At 40.1% G+C, this 19,468-nt stretch overlaps 1 protein-coding gene across 2 annotated transcripts; it reads right to left on the bottom strand.

Annotated features, from left to right (window-relative positions):
* Positions 1 to 1,090: 1,090 nt before the first annotated feature.
* SKA1 (spindle and kinetochore associated complex subunit 1) lies at positions 1,091 to 19,329 on the bottom strand. 2 transcript variants are annotated; one of them, XR_007504994.1, is made up of 8 exons: positions 19,030 to 19,329; positions 18,026 to 18,129; positions 16,955 to 17,079; positions 16,143 to 16,234; positions 12,372 to 12,509; positions 7,379 to 7,548; positions 1,594 to 2,710; positions 1,091 to 1,145 (listed from the first exon to the last, which is right to left on the bottom strand). XR_007504994.1 is itself a non-coding variant. In XM_049794292.1 (7 exons), the coding sequence occupies exons 2-7, from the start codon at positions 18,111 to 18,113 to the stop codon at positions 2,562 to 2,564; spliced, it is 762 nt and encodes a 253-aa protein (XP_049650249.1). In that variant the 5' UTR covers positions 18,114 to 18,129; positions 19,030 to 19,329; the 3' UTR covers positions 1,579 to 2,561. The 2 variants fall into 2 exon arrangements, 1 of the variants encoding a protein (XP_049650249.1); XM_049794292.1 differs by lacking the exon at positions 1,091 to 1,145 and having other exon boundaries at positions 1,579 to 2,710.
* Between the last annotated feature and the right edge of the window lie 139 nt (positions 19,330 to 19,468).

The raw sequence follows: 19,468 nt of genomic DNA, 5'->3' as shown, positions 1-19,468 counted from the left end.
TAGTAACAGACTGAAAGCTGTTAATCAACGTCTAATTAATCACAAACTGCAATCCTCACAACAAAACATTAAAAGGAATTACAGGCAGGAGAAAAACATTCATGCAAGCAACCAAGCTTACCCAGACCAAAACAAGTACTAAGAAAAAAAAACAAAAAACACCACCATAGTGATGATACCTGAAAAGGAAAAAAAAAAAAAAATAACTTTTGACAAGACTATCAGGACATTACCGTGAACAGCCAAAACCAAGGTTATGTTGTATACTACCAAGTTTTGTTTTTTTTAATATCTAACAGAAGGCAACCTCTAGGATCCCAGCCTCAACCTAAGTTAAAAAACCCACCCTGTTGGCAACAAGCAGCTATCGGGTTGTGGTGAACACAATCACATTGCATGCTGGCACAAGTAATGCTCAGCCATTTTAGAAGCACAGGTTAGTCTTTGACTACAGTCTGCAATTACACCAGCTGTCAGAGGGCACAGTTGCTGCAAGCTTGCCGATTTCTGTTGCTCTCGCTCTACTCCAGCCTTTCAATCTGCTAGTGCAGACCCTGCACTGGGCCAGAAGGTCCTGCAGAGCTGCCGCAGCTGCATGTTTTCTGTCCCTAGTGCTACACAGGTACCATAGAGCTTTGACAATCCAAAGCCCTGCTCATCTGAACAGTGAGCGATCAAACAGTTTGAGAACAGCCACTTTAAAACAATCGTTAAGAAAGGGTCTCTCATCTTTCCTCAATTATAATGGTAATTGAAACATTAGACACCTGTCTCTCAGTCTCGTTTGCCCATCAACAAGTTCCATTTTTAAGCCTGCCACAACTGTCCCATATACTTGGACCTCTGATTACAACAAAGTGTTCACTTGGACATGGTTCTTCTGAGTCCATTTGGGGCTCTTTTTGCTTCTTCCCCACACTTGTAAAGTTAAAGCCATATAATCACAAAGTAAATTGCAGAGAAAGAAAAGTCAACATGCTGTAAATACTGAAATAGCCCCATGTCCAACAGACCAACTTCCTTCTAGGGACACCCATGCAACAGGATCTCCTCCTGGTGCAGGCTGAAGAGCTGATGAGTCAGATGATCAGAGGAAAGCAGATGAAAACAGAAGTTAGGCTGCTGGACAGTCTGGAGCCAGTCACCTGGAAATGTCAAAACCAAACATGAAATGAAGGGCAAGCCCGTGCAACTGCTTTATGAGGAGATTTCTTTTTATTAAATAGAGGGTTGCAAGTCCTGAATCTTGAAAGACTCTTAAACAGTACCATGAAGCTGGGCAAAACGAAGCCCCCCCCTGCCAACACAATAGCAAAAAGGACCTGATGATCCATGGACCCTAACCTCTACACTTTATTTAATATAAAATAAGCTTTGCCAAAACCAGATGGACTCAACTGACACCTATGAAAACTGATTTTGCACATCCTCTTACTCTGTGTGTTTATCTGAACATGGAATGTATTCCAGTATGATGCAGAGTAGGGACCTCAGCTTGGATCTCAACATCCCAGAGCAAAAGACCAAAAAAACCCAAAGAACCAACCACTACACACACACACAAATGGGAATCTAAGATTATATAGCACTCACCAGGATCTCTTTATTGAGAAAGTTCAATGTTCATTCAGGGTCTTTTGCTCATTAAATTGTCATCTTAACACTGACAGGGTGCAAGAGGAGGTATTTTAGATTAGATGTTAGGATAACAGCAGGTATAGGCGCATAGAAGAAATGGACCATAGCTTTTCATATCAAAACAGTTTTGATTACTTGCAGAGTTGACATTTATCACAATAATTCTACTCTGGAACTTACTACACTAATAGGTCATTTGAAAGCAACCTTCTATAATAAAAACTGTGATGAGTTTGACCAGTATTTTCAAAGCAAAAGACAACATTTTCACTTGAAAAACCCCACTTCTCTACTGCTTCAGTCTAGTGGGTTGGTCTGAGGGAAAAATCTGGCTGCATGATGAAGTATGAAAACCACATGGCTAACAGAACTACCGGTCATCAGTCTGGAAATGTTTAAACCACCTCAGATCTTTCCTGTTCAAGCGATGCAGGAAACTCCAAAACATACAATTAGGATAAGAAAAAAAAGATTAAAAAAAGGAAATCTGGAAATTGGTTTGAGGGATTAAAAAAAAAATCAAATGCTTCCTTTGAGTAGCTACAGAGTCTTAAACACAGTCTCCAACTCACGAACACAAAAGGAACATTATTAACATGCAGAGAACGTAACTTTCAAGTGCTGACCTGAAAATGTGATTAAAACCGCCTGTGACCACAGGTGCACCAATTGCCTATCTGGTTTACATCTGTAATTTTCCAAAAGACACTCAAGTTTTCAAAACAAAATTCAAATACTTCAAGGCCATTTGATATTGCCACTCCTAATTTAGGATAGATGTCTGAAAGACACTTCTTAGTCCTTACTACTGCCTTTTAGAAAGTAAGAGAGCTAGATAGGAATGCCCACACATAGAATCTTTCTCTGCATCTCAAAATACTTCTGCTTTCCATATCTTGGGTAAGCAGAATATGGAAAGCTCATTAGCAGATGACATAGCGGACAAGTCTTGAGCCACGAACTTCTCTCACTCTCTGGCAGTGGCGCAGGATATTGAGGATGCTATGGAAGCGCTTATCCACTTTCAGTTGAGTGAACTCTTTGATATCAGCCTCCACAATAAAAAATTCACCTGGAAAACAAATAATGACTTTGCTATAGATATAACTATGTTATATGATACACTTAACATTTCACAAGTAACAATACAACCTCTTCTTAACCATTCCACACACTGATGAAAAAATACAAACAGCAGTAGGACAGCCTCACACCATCTCAGAATTTGTTCTGCTTTCCAGATTTGTCACCAGAAAGAAGAATTACCAACCTTCCAATTAAGTTCAACCATCCAGCATCATCCACAGGCCCCATTCAGCGAGTTCTATCTGTTGCCTGCTATATCTACTAACATCTCTCAAACCATCCATGCTCCTCTCTCAGGGTATAAAGACTGTAGCATCCCAAACACCAGCCAGGGCCAGATATGAAACATTTCACAGATGTGCCAGACGATGTGGAAAGGAGAAAGTCAATTGACAGCACACCTTGAAGAGCCTTGATGCCTAACAGTAAACTTCTTTTTGAGGCCTTGCCCATAGGTGTTCTGCATTTAGTGACATCCAAAGCACTGACCTGAGCAAAACCAAAGAGATGCTCAGGGTCTGCTTAAAGATCATAGCACAGCTTTACAGAGAAAGGCATCACGCTTCAGTGTGTCAATCATGGAACACAGTTGAGTAGCAGCGTAATTTGAATCCCAAGTAATTGCGCTGCAATATCTGAAATAAGCTGTGGCCTGATGACGTTCTCTCAGCAGGCACTCAAGTTCTAGAATTGGCCCTTTGCAAATAAAAAGATGGAGCCCTGCATACATCAGAGCTATGCAGCCCACCATTCCCTTGACCTCCATCAGATTTGGAAAAGAATAATTCTTTGTTAATTAAGAAAATGCAAGAGACTAACCACATGGAAAGGCATCCTCCCTGTGTCTCTCTAAGAAAATGGCATAGGAAGGTCCTGCATCAGAGCTGGCAGCCCATCCCTCCTTGTAGTTGATTAACTACTTCTAAAAGGAAATTCTCATTATCAAGTGCGTGTAAGAAACCAAGGCCTTGACTGGAGTTAAAGCATTTAAAAATGCCTGCAACAGAACCTCAAGAGAAAATCCCCACAAGCTAATAGTAGACACAAGGAAAGAAGGAATTATTCTAAGCACTCCATAGCTATATTCACTAGCTGCAATTTCATATTCAGTCTTTATACACTGCTCAGATAGGAGATAATTATAGATCTAGTAAAATGACTGTACACTTAATACTTCCTGTAACAAGGCATAAGGTTTTAACCATGCATCTTCACAAAACCATAAGAAAGAAAAGCAATCTGAAACCAGGAACATGCTAATTAAGGTATAAGAAAGAAATGTCCAATTATCTTTAAGGAGAGGAAGTAGAAGGAAATAACATACTCTTCTGTAGTACCATGCTTCCAACTCTTATGAGAAAGAAGTCACAAGGTTAGGGGTGTTCTAGCTTGGAAAAAGAGGATAGCATTCTCCCTCCTCCTTTTACCCTTAAAGTAAGGCAGAGGCAGCATCATTTTAGATAAGATGGAGCACCTCTTTCTATTAAGTTGTTGGAAAGTCCTTCCAGTTTAACTGAGGAGAAAGCAGCTGACCATAGCTGGAAAGCCAAAGCTGCCAGGAAAGCTTTTATTTGTTTAAATAAAAACAAGTACAATGTAGCTTTATATAAAAACAAGTACAATGTAGCTTTACACAGGCAAATCTGTGTTTTTATGTAAACATTTCAATTTTAAATTTTATCTTATGAGTGATCTAACAGGACACACACTGCACTCTGAAGTAGCATCCAAGGTTGTGACGGCCATTGGAATTAAGGTGCCAGAGTGCTGTTTATAAGTGCAGTGTTCCCTAAAATATTGCTTAGCCAGAGCTGAAGAATAACAGATAGTGTTTTCTCACAGACTGGGCCATTTTGAGAGTTGGTGACACAGATGTCTAATAGGAAGCAGAATCTTCCAGAGACAATGACTGTCAAAAGCTGGAGGTCTTCCCCCAGATGGGAACTATACTGGAATCCCAACAGAGATTGCAACACTGGCAAATTTGCATACAGATGAGAAGTGGAAAGTTTGTTTACTAGGAAAAGAAAAAAACCCTGCGTATCTGCTTAAAACATAACTACAGTTGCATAGAGACCATTCGCAATTTCCAGTAATAGGGCAATATACCTAAATGGTGTTAGGAATCCAGGGATAATCCACATACCAGTTTTGCAGTCTATTGTATCTGGGGGAGCATCAGAACATCCTAAATCTGAGCAGAATATGATTTCTTCTTATGTTTGCCCAGAATTCAGGGCAGCAACATTCAGGATAGCAGGATCCTTTTTATGAATAAACCAGAACTGGATAAAGGGTGGTGGTTTGGTTAGAAACAGTAGGTCCACGCACTAAATAACTAGCTAAACTAAATGAATCACCCTACTGGCTGGAAGGCTACCCTGATAAACCAGGCAGCATCTTTTCTCATCTTGAAATCAGAGGAAGAGGTCAGTTGGCAATCAGCCCAGGCTGAGAAACTGTGGGAATCCTAAGCAGAGAGACACTCACAGTAGAAATTTAAGCAAACAAATCAATGAATGCACAACCTCATCCTGAAAAATGCAATGGATAAAGACATTTAATCATTTTGTGCTGGCCAGATAAGAACTGTCTGACAGCCTGCCAGACTTTTTCTCTAGACTTCCTAGATGATTAGTCACGGCAAACAAAAACAAAACAAAAAACCTACCACAGACATACACACACACACTCAGGTGCTGAACGTCCTAGTTTCCTAACTGAACTTTGCAGCACAAACAAGAAAACAAAGACTGTCTCTCAGGTACCTGAACAAATTAGAAGCGTCAATTTTTCAGACTTAAAAGAAAATACTTTCTGGTAGAAAATTATCTCTGACTAGTTGTAGCTTTCTCAAGTTGCTAGAGCAGCTCCTTCATTGCACCTTTCTGGTGTTTACCCTCTCCTCTATAGCCATGGGCTCAAACTCCTTACTATCACCCTGAGGACAGTAACAGTTAAACCAAAAATATACTGCAAGTTAAAAATTATGAAGCAAGTATTTTAAGAAATCCCAGATTAATACGAGCCATTGTTAGACTGAAGCAGAACTTGTCTAGAAAAAAAACCCCACAACTATCCAGGCCCACATCAGAAGCCAGTCATGTGAAGCAGTCTAGCTGCATGCCTTTAGCATGCTTTTATTAAAGTCCTTTACAACACTGACTTTCATATGACATGTTTATCCTTTCAGTCTCAAAATAAAGTGCTAGGCATGTCCATCATATCAGAATTCCTTCCCGAGAGAAGAGATGCATTTAGATCTACAAGTTAGTGGTGTTATCACCATACCATAAATATTGAGAGAGTCTTGATCAGTGACAAATTCAAAGGAAGGAAGAAAAAGTCATCGTTTGTCATAAGGTGACTCCTGAGTAGCCAGTGAATGCTCTTAGGGCAGGATGTTCTTGCATTCTGTCCAGGGCAAAAATCAAGAGGTGGGTGCCAAGGTGTTACCAGAAAAAGAGCTCTCTTTCTGTGAGACAGAAGAGAGTTTGCTCCACACTTTATGTCTGAACTTGGAAACACGAGGGCATTCTAAGGACATCACCAAGCTTGATATGTGCAGTACACCCCTCCAGGAATAATTACATACTTGTCCTCAAAAGGAAAGGAATGTCAAAAAGGGGATTTTAATATTAGAGATTTACTGTGCCACATATCTTTGGAAAAACTAACCTGTAAGTACGACTTGCTTTTAAATTGAGAGACAGACATTTTGGTGCATTTTTGCTCTCTCTATGCTTTTAGGAGGAGAAAACGTAAGGTTATCAGACAGCCCTGTCTCTTCCACAAAGTCACTGCAGCATGACTGATTACCCAGATTTCCCAGCTTGAGAACAAATTTTTAATAGTTCATGTCTATTCTAGCTTAAAACCTGAAAATGCAGTTCGTGCAGTTTGGTTATCAAACTAAGAGTTTCCAGAACTTGTAGTGATTCCAAATCAAATCTTTGTGCAGTCAAAGGTTTTGCTACAACACACCATGAACATGACATGTTTTCAGTGAAAACATACAAAAAGTAACCAAATGAGTTATGGGAAAACTCTTCAGTCAAAACAATAACCCTTGTTGCTACACTATGTGACTATCTGGAAGAGGTGACAGGATTTTAGATTGACTACCCAGTTCTGTATAGTAATAAGAAATTTATATTCTTTATGGCCTAGAATCTGATCTGGAGATGAATCTAATTTCTGTTCTCCTCCCCTTATATCAAGGGAGAACCAGAATTTTCATTGCTCCAGACGGTGGAAGCGTTGCTTGTCCCCCGCAGTGGATAGGAATTCTTCAGGGCCAAATCTGATTTACATTGTGGCACCCCATGCTGGGAAGGGAGGGAAAGCCCTGTTAAATCTACAGATTTATTTTTTTTCCTGTTCTGCATCTGAGAATAAGCAATAGCAGGTTTTCTAAAATTTTTCAGGACTGGTAGTTTGAAACACTCCCACAGGTTAGGCCATTCCGCCAACTACTGGAGTGCCTGGATGGACTATTTCCTGAGAATAAGATACTGTAAGATACCCTACAAAATTAAAAGCACATGCTGTCATGAGTCATTCAATATTTTGTCCAGTATGTTTATACTTGTGCTGCAATATCCAAGTGTTATGAGTTTGGTACTAGCAAAGGGGAAAAAAAACCAACCCAAACCTTTTGTATCCTTAGTTTCTTCTTCCAGGAACCTGTGGTAGAGATTTCTGACTGCTCCATTCATAGATTTCAACGGCTGATGCAATATCTTGTACTTGCCCACCACGGCCTTGTTCACCTCTTGAACAACTGCATTAATCTGATCATATGTTAAGCGGCCTTTCATATACCTACAAATAAAAATAAAAATTAGTAACCAGAAAGTCACAAAGTTCCGTGTTTATTTTTCTCTTTCATCATCCTTAATTGAACATGCTACTCCTAGTTAGAGGCAGTTTCTTCTGCTTTGTGTTAATGAATATATGTAGTAGTTAACTTTGTTCATTTCCTTGATTGTTCAATAATCTTGAAGGTAAAAAAGCCATGATAAAACTTAAAACAGAAAGATGAAACATTAGAAAGCTAAATTAAGAAGTAAAAAATATCCAGCGCTTCAGCTGTAAGGAGCCTTTCAAAATGGAATAAAGGTTGCTTTCATAGCTTAGCACTTAAAAACTACAAACGCAGAAAAATCAAGCAACTTTGCAGAAAACAGCACGAGCGAAAACTGAAATTAAATGTTGCTGCCTAAGAGTGCAATTTGGTTTATATTATAATCATAAATCATCTGTATTTGATCTTACAGCCATTCCTTTGGGTTTTTTGAAGAAATACTAGTTTTGTGTTGTTTTCTATATTTTTTGTGCAGCCTACTAAGCTATACAGACACAGTTCTGCACTACCAACATCCGCTTCTGAACTTTTAGAGGATTTCATAAAACTATTACTAAAATAGTAAGATCTGTTGATAACAGCCTAGAGGTACAGGAAGCACAGAAGATAAAAACAAAGTGATGTGGAAATATTAGAACACTGGAATATTTGCAAGGAAGGCTATTTAGTATTTATAGATGTAAAGGCATGTATTCAAGGAAAAGGAAACATGCTACAAACTGAGAAGCCATTGTATAAAAACGAAATCTGAAACCCGTATGACAAGCAGTAAGCTAAATACAAAACAAAACCCCAGAAGACACTACAGTAAAACCCAGGGCAACCTTGCAACTTGAATTATCCTGTGGTCACCATTTAGTCACTACAACAATCCAAACTTGGCTGTTTGTGTTTGGTTCAGTATCAGTTTGCAGATGCCTGGAATTCAGAAAAGTGTTACAATTCATTTTAAGAATGAATAGGGTTATTGAGGTCAGTACATCAGGCGGCTAAAAGCCGTAGGACAATAAGACTAAGAAGATCAATGAACAGCAAATTCTTCCCTCATTTTAACCTGAATGAAAAAACTCAATATTTGGAAAACATACAAAGAATTTAAAGCACAAGTAGCTAATCAATTACAAACTCAATATTCCAAACCAGAATGTGGGCAGGCATTCTACAATTGCCAACTACAAGTGTTTGCTGTAGATTTTAAAAATAGCCAGTGTCTGCCAGGGAGACAGGTCTGCACAGGGTGTGTAAAAACTCCTGAATTCAAAGCAGTTGCTCTATTGTCAGACTGAATTGCCACTGAGTTATTTGCAGCCTGTTTCCAGTGTTATTGATACTTTGATTAATCCAGATTAAAAGTTGGAGTGTAGCCATTTTTATAAAAACACTCTACTTGGCACACATAACATCTTTTCAAATAAAAGCAGCACTACCACCCCTGAAACGCAGTCATGCTCAGCATAAACAAGTAACACAGCCTATAACCACAGAAGGGCTTTGCCTGTATACATTAACCGCTATTTATTGCTCTATCTACATCCCTTAGCCTATTTATAAAGTCACAGGGGAATGCGCAGAGCTATGAAGTTTAAGGCCAGAGGTATAAAATACCTGTATTTAAATTCCTGTGCTCCTGCTAGCAATAGACATACAGTGAATATACTTAACTAAGCCAACAGAACACCTCAGCTCATGCTGAAGCAGAAACAGAGAAGCAAGATTTGGTTGCCTAAACCTAAGAACCGAGTGGTCTTTGAGAGGCCCTCAGGCGTCCAAGGTGCTCGCAGGGGGCCAGCAGATGTGCTGGGGTTTACAGAAAATTCAGTAACTAGAGATCTGGCAGTACATGCTAAAGCATCTGCAATGGCACCAGACAGCTCTGCTCAGGCAACGGAAACACACCATTAGCAGCTAGGCAGATGAGCCGTTTTCTGGTTTCGCCAATTGTACTGACTAGACGTTCGGCGACAAGAGTGGGAGTGGGGGCACTCGCTGAGCGTGGCGACACCATGTCACAGACACTGAAATGTAGGCGCCTTAATCCGAAACTAAATTCTGTCAAAAGCAACTGGAATTTTTCTTCTGTACATAACTGTAAGGATCATAAAAACTCCAGCTGTTCCACAGGCTTCTCATATTTCTATCCAGCCATGGCTAGCAAACCCATAAATGCTCACATTTATTTCAATCCATACATACACCAATACAAAAATACAAATTTGAGAAGTTCCAAATTAATCCGTTTAATTTAGATTTAAAATAAATTTTAAAATCTGCTTTACTACACCAACAGCAACACCTTTCAACTTTTTTTTTTTTTAAAAAAGAATGACCCAATTTCTTCTTTTAATCCACAGAAGCCCTTTTCAAAACATTTTTTTTCCATAGGTATGAAAACCAAAGCACAGTGCTGTGTTCTTCAAAGAAAAATAACAGCATCAATACAGCACATATATACCACTGGAAAAGAGATAAATCTCCTAATGGCCAATCCTGCTCTCTCAAAAATGCTTAGCCTAAAAGAAACATATATTCCCCCCAGTTACCATCTTCTGAGACTTTAGAGTTATAATGAATGTGCAGATTCTAAAAATATCTTAAGCGGTAAGAATTTTATAGACAGAATAAAGCAAGCATTTTCCTTTGCCTTGAATTCAAAGTTAACTGAGACATCTACTGTGCAATTTCCTTTTTCTTCCTCCAGAAAGTGTCTTTCTGCAACAGATTTGAAGGATCAGATAATTTGCAAGTTTCTTACTGTGCAAGAGTATTCTATTTGATCAAGGCACTCCATATCCGCACCTTAACACAGCTTGCACCTTTGTTAAATACCTGCTGCAGAGTTGTAAGAATATGAAGTCACTGAAGACTGTATATCCCTTTCAGTGCCCTAATGATGTTAGAGATAGATTCTCTTTCACTTTCAGCACAAAGGGGGGCCAAAACCACCTAGATTTTTCAGTTACAGCCTGCCACAGCTGTGGTAGGAAGGGAGAGAGGAATGAGACTCTTGGCAGATGCAAAACCCATGATACCCAGCTGGTATGGGACTTAGACACATATGTGATGCGTATGCAGTTGCGCTTTATTAAGTCCCTCAAACAGGCTTAGCATAGGCACAGTCCTGTACTAGCACAGCCATGCAGCTCCAGGACCAGAGCTGCATAAAAATGCAGTAGTATCCCTTGTTACTATTGCCAGCAGGTATAAAGATATCCTGCATGAGAACCGGTGCTGACCTGGAGAACTGGGATATGAACCTAATCCTCATTATTCTAAGAGAGTATGGTTAGGTGTGAGAAAATTTGGGTCACAAACATTTGCTGCTTAGATTTGATTAAACAGTATGTGAAACTGAAAGCTTAGCAGACTCCCCTGATCTTGTATTATAACACTGCCAGGCAAGAGTCAAAAAACCTGGTAGATTAATAGATCCATTTAAATTCATGTAAATCTTCCTCCACAGAACAAACACACCTTTCCCATCTCAATAAAAATAGTTCTATAGCCCCACAAGCACAGTCTAAGATGCAACCTTTCTATAAATCAGCAATGAATATAAGAGGATCCAGCTGGCCTCTGTCCCCATTCTCCCATCCACGAACAGCAGTGGAAAACTTTCCACTTTAAGGGGCTACCAGGGAAAACCATAGTTTTAACTGGAGATTAAAACATTTGGCTGGAATGGTTTATCTGGCCTTAGCAGAGATAAAGACCAAAAATTCCCATGCTCCAGCTTTACCTTTCCAAAATTTTATAAGGAGAGGAGTACCTAAGGGATTAAATCCACCAAATACTAGAGATGATCTACAGAATAAAAATATCAGGTGCATGCACTTTTAAGTAACCAGAAGAGTCCTTTATCATGAGCTCGACATTCAGGCTCCTTCATTTTTTGGATTAAGCAATTTGGTGGAAGAAAATGGACATTGCTTACCTGAAAATTTTGAAAACTATAGGAAAGATGATTTGAAAACCTCAAGAATAACACAGACTCAAAAAAAAAAAGAATTCTTACTGAAACAAGTGTTGTCAGGGAACACACTGAATCTAGAGTCTAGATAACAATTTAGCCTTAGGCATCAGGAGAATTTTCTCCTTTTTGCAGAAATATTTGTCCTTGTCCCCAAAATGCCATTTAAGAAAAGTTATTCCTACATGACAGACCTCAGACAAGGATATCTATTAATCAGGTTCTGTTGGTAGGGGAAAAAACCCACAGCTTTCTACTCCAGAAATTTGGTATATTTCAGTGGGAGGTGTTTTTTGCTTTTAATAAGTCTGATTTCTTTTCCTGTTTCAAAACAGATTAATAAGTCAAGACTTGAAGTTTTCAGAAACCAATAGTCAGGTGAAATAAAAACATTTATCATTATTTTTCCTTTTAAGTGTAACCATACCTTTCATGTTATGAGATGATGGCTTTTTTTTTTCTAAATGTCAGTTCTCAAAACAAGAACAGAACCCATCTATTAGCTAATATATTTCTGTTCATACAATGAAAGCGACTTTCGAGATAAGAGGTTTGGGTTTTAACTGATTAGTTCTGATGTTCCCAATATATACATTAAAAAAACCCTAATTAGCTCTATTAATTTCATTTTCAAGTTTGCCAGTATTGCATATAAACTATTTGGAGCTATCATCATGATGTTTCATCCTGTGAAACATTTAAAACTTCAAAACATCTCTGTCAGTCTCAGTTCTGCAAGCGCTTACTTTCCCAAGCCTACGTTTGCCACACAAATTGCCATGACAGGGTCTAAGAAAAGCTGTGCTTACTTACGCAGGAACACTTTCAAATTCTTCTGCAGTTATTAAGGGTGCTTCTTTAATAAGTCTCGGCTCTTTTGTAAGTTTCTTTGCACGTTCAGGTTCTACAACTTTTGTTTGTTCTTCACATTTCACAGTTGGCCCAGTGATGCTGTAAAATGAATGAATATTAAGTGTATAAATAGCAGATAAGTAGTAAGGAGAATACCATTAAATTATCAAGTCTGCTTACTCACAGACCTAAGTTCCAACCCATCTGTTAGGATGGATGAACACAATTCATGATCTTTCCTGAAAGAAAAATAAAAAAAATCCTCCTCTGTTTCAAATTGCATACTTTAGCTGACTTCATTATAGCTCTTCATTTCTCTGCTAGAGAGGCTGCTAGCAGGTGAATTGGAAGCAGTCCAAATGCAGCACAGAGCAGTTAAGAATTCAATGTACCATTACATTTCACAGAACATGAGGCCTTGCTTTTTATCAGATGAACCACAGCACAGAGCTGCAGCCTAACAGGCAGATTTGAAATACTTCACAGCTCTTTGAAACAAGTTCAAATCTTGGGAAGCCTGACTCATCCATTAATCTTTTGAAGCAAAGAAATTCAACACCATCCAGCAGGCTGGGATATTTTTTTTTTTATATATATACATATTTTCTTTTTTTTTAAGGCAAGATCCCAAAAGCCAAGAAATTTCCAACTTTGAGTGATTATTAGAGCATTATTTTTATAAATTCACCCTTCCTCCAAACCCTCAGCTTAAAGCCTCAAACCCAGAGTTATTTGCCAGCCATCCACCTAGCTGCTCTCCTACTCATCTGTAGGAGGACATCAAAGAGGATGCATTTGGCCAAATTCACTGTCATCTGAATACAAGGACATTATTGGGATGAGATGCGCAACAGAAATAACTACAGCAGTACCGAGCTGACCTGTCACAAAGAACTGATCCTCTTCTTGTGGGAAGGTTAGATCAAAGTAGGGATCTTTGTTTGACGTGGAGCCCTATGGTCAGCAAAGAGCAAAGCAGTGCCTCATCTCAGTTGACCTGAGGGCTGGGATTTGAGGTGTCACTCGATGTGACACCCCCAAAGCCCGTGTCCCATTTCCCAGGGAAGAGGACTGCAGTGCAGGGGACAGCGAGTGCCACCTGCTGGACTCCCAAACTGTCCTGTCCCTGACACAGTGACGGGAAAGAAGCCCTACTCCGTGCCTTGCCACAATGCAGAGTCCTTCTGAAATCCAGGACACCAACAGTTAAACTAATTCAGATGTAAACATCTGAAAAACAAGGTGAGGCCCTGCACAAAACGAATCCTGGCACCCTGGAGCTAGCACTAGTGGCAGGGAATGTCAGCAAGGATGAGGGAAAGGGAAGGGCGGGGATTTTTGGTGGTGTTGGAGATGGCTTTGGAATAGAAGGATGAACACAAGACAAGGACTGAGAGAGGCGAGTTTGCATCTTAAAACTTCACCCAAACTCCACTCCACTCCAGTCTCCTGCCATCCTCCTCACTGCAACAAGCCTCTTATCTTTTCTAGACTATTCGCCACCCACAGGTACTTCTGCTTTGGGTTCCCACCCACTCCCTAGCCTGTGCAAGTATGGTACACATACAGCTCACTGCTGACCTGGACAATGAAAAGAAAGAATAGAAGCTTGTATTCAATATCTGGCTTTTGTGCAGTAAGAAACTGCTCTCTCAATAAACACCTGGAATACAAATGGCTTAAGATACATTGCACTTGCTTTATATTTCAGTGAGATTCTTCCGGTAAATAAGAACATCAAAATCAAGAACACAGGATAGAAACAATAACTAAAGCTGCGAGTTGTTCAATTCATCTGTGTGGGCGTTTTCATTCTTTCTGAGATTTGAAGGCTTGTCTCACCAGCGTTCAAGTGCTCGCTCTGCTTTCTGTATTACTGATCTCATGATATTCACTCAACAGACAATTAGTAGTCAGCTCCCCAAGCATTTTGGGATGTAGAGGAATAGATATGGAGAAGGTCAATGGAGGAAGGTTTGAAGAAGAGGACTGAAGACCTATTTACAGTGATAAAGATGGATTCTAACCAATTACGGTCTGCCTTACACTTGCTTGATCCTCCACTGCACAATACAGTGACAACAGGGGACAAAGGAGAAAGGGTGCTTTGACAAACAGCATTAACATATATATTCCTCAGGAAAAACAAACACCACAAACTGACACTGACAGAACAGCAGCTGTAAACCGGCAGAGCACAAGCTGTAGAAAATTAGAAAAACTTGATTAGTTTTACATGTGTGGTTCTTTCTCTAGAAAGGGAAGGACCCACTGAAGTTGTATCACAATTAACTTCTTGATCAAAAGCAGGACAAGACTGAAAGGGAAACCAACATCCAAAGAATCTTTTTTTATACCAGAGGTGACACAGTCACTAAACAAGCCTCATTTTCATCTAAACAATTTCCAGGAGCTAACGTAAACTTAAGACAAAGGGTTTTCCTAAATTAAGAAAGTAAGTTATGAAAGGAAGGCAGAACTGAAGAAATTCCATTCTTTCACACACAAACACACAAACTATAAAATACAACATCTGAATTGAAATGGAACTTGAAAAGGAACGAGATATCTCTAGACAAATTTTAGGAGGCTGTTTCCTAAACTGAGGGTTCATGTCTAAAGGGTTGCATTCAGAAAAAAGTTTCTCCACAAGTCACCTCTTTACCAGCTAAGACTAGTCCAAGTTTCAATACAAGCAGTACCTACACAGATGAGAATGTTGCTACACGCTATCTAAAATTACAGTACATTTTTCTCTTCTGTAGCCCTATTTCCACATCCTTAACCTTTTACTTTGCTGGAATATGCCTGAAATGTTTTCAGCCTGAGGCTTGCCTGGCATTAGGAGCAAGACCAGGTAAAGCTGATAGATTCAGGGCACATATTGGAAGCATTGAATTCAAATAGACTAATACATTGCCTTCTGACAAGCTACAAGGCTCGAAACAAGTTCTGGGATCTCCAGATGTTAGACTCTAGAAGAGAATCCCATCTGGTATATACTAACATCACTCAAAAATAAAAAGCAATTCCAACAGGCCAGAGAAAGAGCTGACCACTGAGAAACCTAGTCAGTTATAATGTTTTAGAAGCCTTCTGAATAATAGCTACTGTTTCACATACTCGTGTCTCCTTCTCTTACTCGAGCTTCTTTATTCTGAACAGCTTCTTAGTACAGCCTTCTCAAAGGCAGGTAGATGTCATTGCTAGCTAAAATAAATGCCAGGCTGCTGCAGGCAAAGGAGAATAACCACAACAATAATTCAAATCCCCACAGAAAGATGACTGAGTTAGAGGATTTTTTATTTTTTTTAAATTATATTTGGAAGGGCAGTGTTGAACTTCAGTTCTAGTGACCCAGCATTTGGATCGCTAACCCATCTGTCAATCCTTAGACACTGCAGCTATCAAATCAGCATGTTTGCAATTCTAAAGCAGGGAATGCTCAGATTTGTCAAAGAACTAGCTTTCTACTATAACGTCACACCTGCCACTGGAAGCTTCCATCCGAACAACTTGGTGTTTTACAGATTTTACCTGAGGGATTTGTTAGGGTGCTAGCACAAGCCCGGTAGTGAACAGCCAAGAGCAAACTCCAGAATCAATACATATAACAACCTTGGCTCCCAGAAGTTCACAGTTAATATACAGTAAAAGGAGCAGAGCTGTACAGTGCTGCAGCTGGACACTGCCAGGAGCAGCCCGATACGCCCATGCTCATGGACCACATACCAGCTCTGAGTTGGTTTAGGCAGATGGGGAGGAATGTTTTCACGGAGGTGCTGTGCTTCATTTTGATCTCTCTCAGCAGACTTCTGGAGCTCCTGAAATTTATGTTAGACTTCATCAGAAATCTGAAACTACTAATGTCAAGCAAATCAAATTAGTTTACCATTAGGGCAATGCTAAAATAATTTTTAACTTCATTAAGAGTTCTTTGCTCTCTCCCCATCATCTTACCTCTTTACCCCCTAATTTCCCAAGAGCAACTAGTAAAGCTCAGAAAAACAAAGCTAAGAGTGTGAAAACATAAGCTGGTTTCTCCTTGCCCTCAAAGTGTCAGAGAAATCTGAGTGGGCAAGAAGTAAATCTTTTACAATATACCCTAGCAGGTCTGGGCAGGGGAATGGCGGTAGTGATGAAGAGACACTACAGGAAACTCATCTACATTCCCCAAACACTTTCACAAAACATTTAACACATGAAGGCACTGCAAACACACACTGGAACAAGAAATAAATATTCTAATTAAATAGTTTTCATAGCTATTGCAAGGATGTAAAAAATAGAACTGTTCTTTAGATCATAGTATCTATTGTGATAAAGACATGCTTTCAATGTATAAACCTTGAAAAATAGAATTTTTAACATTCACTATGCTGGAGAGCTGCTTAATAAACCATCAGTAAGCCTGTTCCAAGCCCCAGCTTTCTTATAAGCACGTGTCCAAACATATCACTGAGGATCTAGAAAAGAACAACTACCCACTTATCAAAGATTCCTTTGAATCTTTCAGTATTTTATGAACATGAAAAAAAGATTACTTTTAGCAAATCCTTCAGTTTTTCTTGCTGTTGAACTTCAGTTTCCATTTTATTCAGGAGATCATGCAAGAGAACCATCTCATGTCCTATTTTACAGAGCATAGATTTGAGGGATGGTTCTTGACCTGTGAAAGAGAGAATGTTAAGCCAAAAAACCTCCAACACAAAACCCATACGCATTTCCCTTCCCTCCACAAGCAGTGATTATCTGCTAACTCTATGCTCCCCAACTACCATATCTTCTCAGGAGAAGCAGCAATATTTGCTGGTCAAACAGTCAACCTCCTACTCCATACAGCCAACAGAGTTCAAAGCTGATGCAGGAATAAAGGCCCCTCTCCAACACAATACTGAAAAGCGCTAAGCTGTACCCACTACCACTGCAGATTGCAGGTGGAGGACACAGGGCTTAAATGCAGCCTGGCTTTCACAACTGCTTGGCCGCAGCACCCTGTTCTACTTCGTGATCTCCCTCTGTTTAGGATTAAAGTTCCTCTTCCAACAGGAGGTTAGCCTAGATGACCAGATGACCCTCCCAACCAACATTTCTATAATCCTCTGCAACCTCTATTTGTGCCTAGGAAAGGATAAGAGATGAATCTAAAACATTCAGATCAATTTCAGTACATCAGTTTAAATAAGTTTGTTACCCACTGAGTGTTTGCATCACAGCCAGGCGCTCCTGGAATGCTAGGACAAGACACCTGTATAAACCTCCACCTATGCCTTTACACATTTTTGTAATTAGGCTAAACATACTCGCTTAACATACTCGCCAAGATATTTTTTAGTTCTCCTATCTGGAGCTTTCCCCACCAAGTATATAGAATAAAAGGTACACGAACCACCAGTCTTCATGTCCCTCAGAGGGACATACTTTCACTTAGCCTGTGGTCTCTGCTTGGCACCTAGTTCCCTGATAACGCTCCCATTTTGCCATCCTTGCTCACTTTGTTGTTGTCGTCTACATTTTACTTGATTCCCACTTCACGTTACGTTCCTTGTCTAATAAAAGCATTCCCATTTTCTGCAAGGAGGTGCAAACCAAAACCCACTCTTAATTTCTTTTACCTATGTTTCTTAATTGAAGAGTCTTTTTAATAGTCGAAATCTTCATGTTGATGTGAAAGCACAAATCTTCCAGGTCTGAGGACGCCATATCCTCTATTATCACACTGAGGGGAAATAAAAAAGAATGCAGTAATTTAAGAAAGACCTAAGTTGCAAACACTAGGCACACAAGCAGAATTTTAAAAAGGACCCTGATCTGTCAAAGAAGCAAAGGGAACTTAAATGAAGCAGTAAATGTAGTAACTACATTCTATTTTACTAATCTGAAAGCAGGAGAGGCAGCACAAAGTGACTGGCGTTAGACAATACAAAGCAATTTCCCTGAACTCTGGATTTAAATGCACTGTAATATCAATACAACGATTGCTCATGAAACTGGGTAGGATGTTCGCTACTAAAGGAGTTGGAAATTTACTGCAATAAGCAAGAAATATCTGGTTTATATAAAGTAGTACTATAAGGCTCTATCAGGGAAATTGCATCAGAAGATCAATATTTAAAGCGGTATTTTGTTTTGGATTTCTTTCTTAAAAAAGACCAGTAATTAAACAAAAGGAAGCATGCACTTGCTTGCTAGCAGAGTACAGAAGCACAAAACGTAGCATCATATATCGGTTGCTCTTGTGAAAATATAGTTATTAACTCTATTATAGAAAATAACTGATAAAAAACCGTCGCTGAAATGCATCTCCCCCAATCGCCGTGTTAACAAATCTCCATTTAATACTACTGTCTGGCAGCCCTTGTCTTCACCGCGCTCACACGGCTCCCTCTGGTGGCTAACTCACCCCTGAAAGCTCAGCTTTTATTTTGCTTTAGTTTTAAAATACTAAGAACTAGCACTCTTGCTGAACTACTTATTAGAGATTTGCCGATGTCGACACCCTCCGTACCTCAGGAGAAACCCTTACGACCCGTCGCACCCCCCCGCCCTCCGTTTTACCTCACGTCCTGACCCAACGCGAATACTTCCCCCACCCCCACCCCCGGCGCCCCGCTCTCACCGCTGCCGGTGACCGGAGACCAGCTGACTCGGGACGGCTCGGAGGAAAGCGGCTCCCTGCTGCGATGACCGGAGACTAGCCGGCTCGGAGCGGTGAGGAGGAAAGCGGTTCCCCACCGGAGAGACCCCGGCCGGTCCCGCCGTCCCTCAGAGGCGGCGCCGCTTCAAACCCGCCGCGCTCGGCCCGGCCGGTGGAGAGCGCAGGCGCCTGCAACCGCGCAGGCGCCCGGCGGGAAAGGCGGGAAGGGCGGGCGGTGCTGAGGGGAGAGGTCTCCCGCTCCGGTTCTACCCCAGAAGCTGGGATTGCACTACCGGAAAAAACCCCAACAAACAAAACCCACAGCATTTGTTAAGTGGTTATATAAATTCAGTTTATTTCGGCATTGAAGAGAAGACAACGCCCTCAAAAAAAATTAAGTCACTTTTCAACATATACATAC

Source organism: Accipiter gentilis, chromosome Z, assembly GCF_929443795.1.
Source record: "Accipiter gentilis chromosome Z, bAccGen1.1, whole genome shotgun sequence".
Classification (NCBI taxonomy): domain Eukaryota; kingdom Metazoa; phylum Chordata; class Aves; order Accipitriformes; family Accipitridae; genus Astur; species Astur gentilis.
The sequence above is the reverse complement of the archived record's forward strand: the minus strand, read 5'-3'. Positions and strand labels throughout refer to the sequence as shown.